The sequence below is a fragment of the Halyomorpha halys genome, unplaced genomic scaffold (assembly GCF_000696795.3).
Source record: "Halyomorpha halys isolate HHAL.00 unplaced genomic scaffold, Hhal_1.1 Scaffold47.1, whole genome shotgun sequence".
In the NCBI taxonomy this organism is placed as follows: Eukaryota; Metazoa; Arthropoda; class Insecta; order Hemiptera; family Pentatomidae; genus Halyomorpha; species Halyomorpha halys.
In genome coordinates, this window is record NW_027114806.1 from 2191052 (window position 1) to 2192442 (window position 1391).

At 27.7% G+C, this 1391-nt stretch overlaps 1 protein-coding gene across 1 annotated transcript in view; it reads right to left on the reverse strand.

The window, feature by feature from the left end:
* LOC106689923 (zinc finger autosomal protein) overlaps positions 1–1391 on the reverse strand; it is a 14685-nt gene that overhangs the window by 10544 nt on the left and 2750 nt on the right. Inside the window, exon 3 of the mRNA XM_014435150.2 lies at positions 957–1004. Coding sequence (XP_014290636.1) covers positions 957–1004 — 48 coding nt within the window. The remainder of the gene's footprint in view (positions 1–956; positions 1005–1391) is intronic.

The window sequence follows — 1391 nt, forward strand, 5'->3', positions numbered from 1 at the left end:
TCTATGGATTTTGAAGGGAGCCTCTATGGCCAAAGGGTTCAAAATTAAAACTTTAACAAAAGAAACAAATATATAGGCAAATTAAGAATTTTTAAAAATAAATAATTAAAAATTTTATTTGCTTATTCCCAGTATTATATTGTACAACAAATCAGACAGAATAAGATGAAATATACTTTAAAATGTCTTCAACAATAAAATAGATATTTTAGTAGTTAAATATTAATTACATTAATTGCCTTCAATCAAAAGTTGGGCAAAAATTAGTGATAAATAAAACTATAGCTAATATTTCTATGGATACAATGCTTATTTATGAATGGTTCATTAATGAAAAAATACTGTATCCATGGAAATTTTAGCTGTGGCTAATTTTTGTCAAATTCTGGCTTAAAAGCTGCCTTATAAATTTATAAACCTGGCTTATAAATAACAGGGGTATTCATGATGATTAGTTGAATGTAAAGTTTTAAGAATAGAATTGTGAGCAGCCTAATTTAAATTCCATGTTATATGTTAAATTCTATGCGGATTTTTTTGAAACATTGTAATCTTAATGAAATAATAAGATCTCCACTACTTTCGTCACACCAGCTTTCCTCCACAACATAACCTTGTTCCCTCTCCTATTTTATTTTCCATTACTTTATTATTATTTAAAAACAACAGAAACCAAACATAATCTATGTGCAAATAACCTATCAAAACAACAGAAAAAATGGTGTGGAGCTCAGTTGGGCAAAATTAGCTATAGTTGAAACTAATAGCTAAAATTGCCATGGATACGACCCTTATTTATGAATGAACCATTGATAAATAGATATCGTAACCATGGTAATTTTAGCTATTACTTTCAACTATAACTAATTCTAGCCCAACTCTGCTATCACCCCATAGCTTACAAGAAACTTTATCAAAACTGAATTTTCATTAAATAAATTAAAAAGTTTTCTCACCATAATAGATCTCCTCCAATTCCTCTCTTTTGATAAGAATTGACTGAACTGCAACAAAATTAAATTGAAATGTCAATAAACTCTTACCCGAGTATTCATCTCCTTACTACTTACTATATATTGTAATATGCTCTTTTTGAGTAAATAATATATTTTGATGTATAGAGGGTTATTAATATGTTTTATTTTATGTATCATTTTAATATCCATTTGTTTTGTTTATCCAAAAAGCAAGCTAACCAATTTTCATTGTCTATAATAACTTTGTGATTCCAAACAAAGCCAAGATGGCGGTACGTATTCTTCAGTCAAGTCAGTTGAATCAAGGGCATGTGAGCAGATTCAAATATCATAAAAACTATTTTAACTCTTCCCATCATAATTGAAAATACAGTAAATTAAAGGAAAAATAGAAATCAAGAAATAGTGCAAATG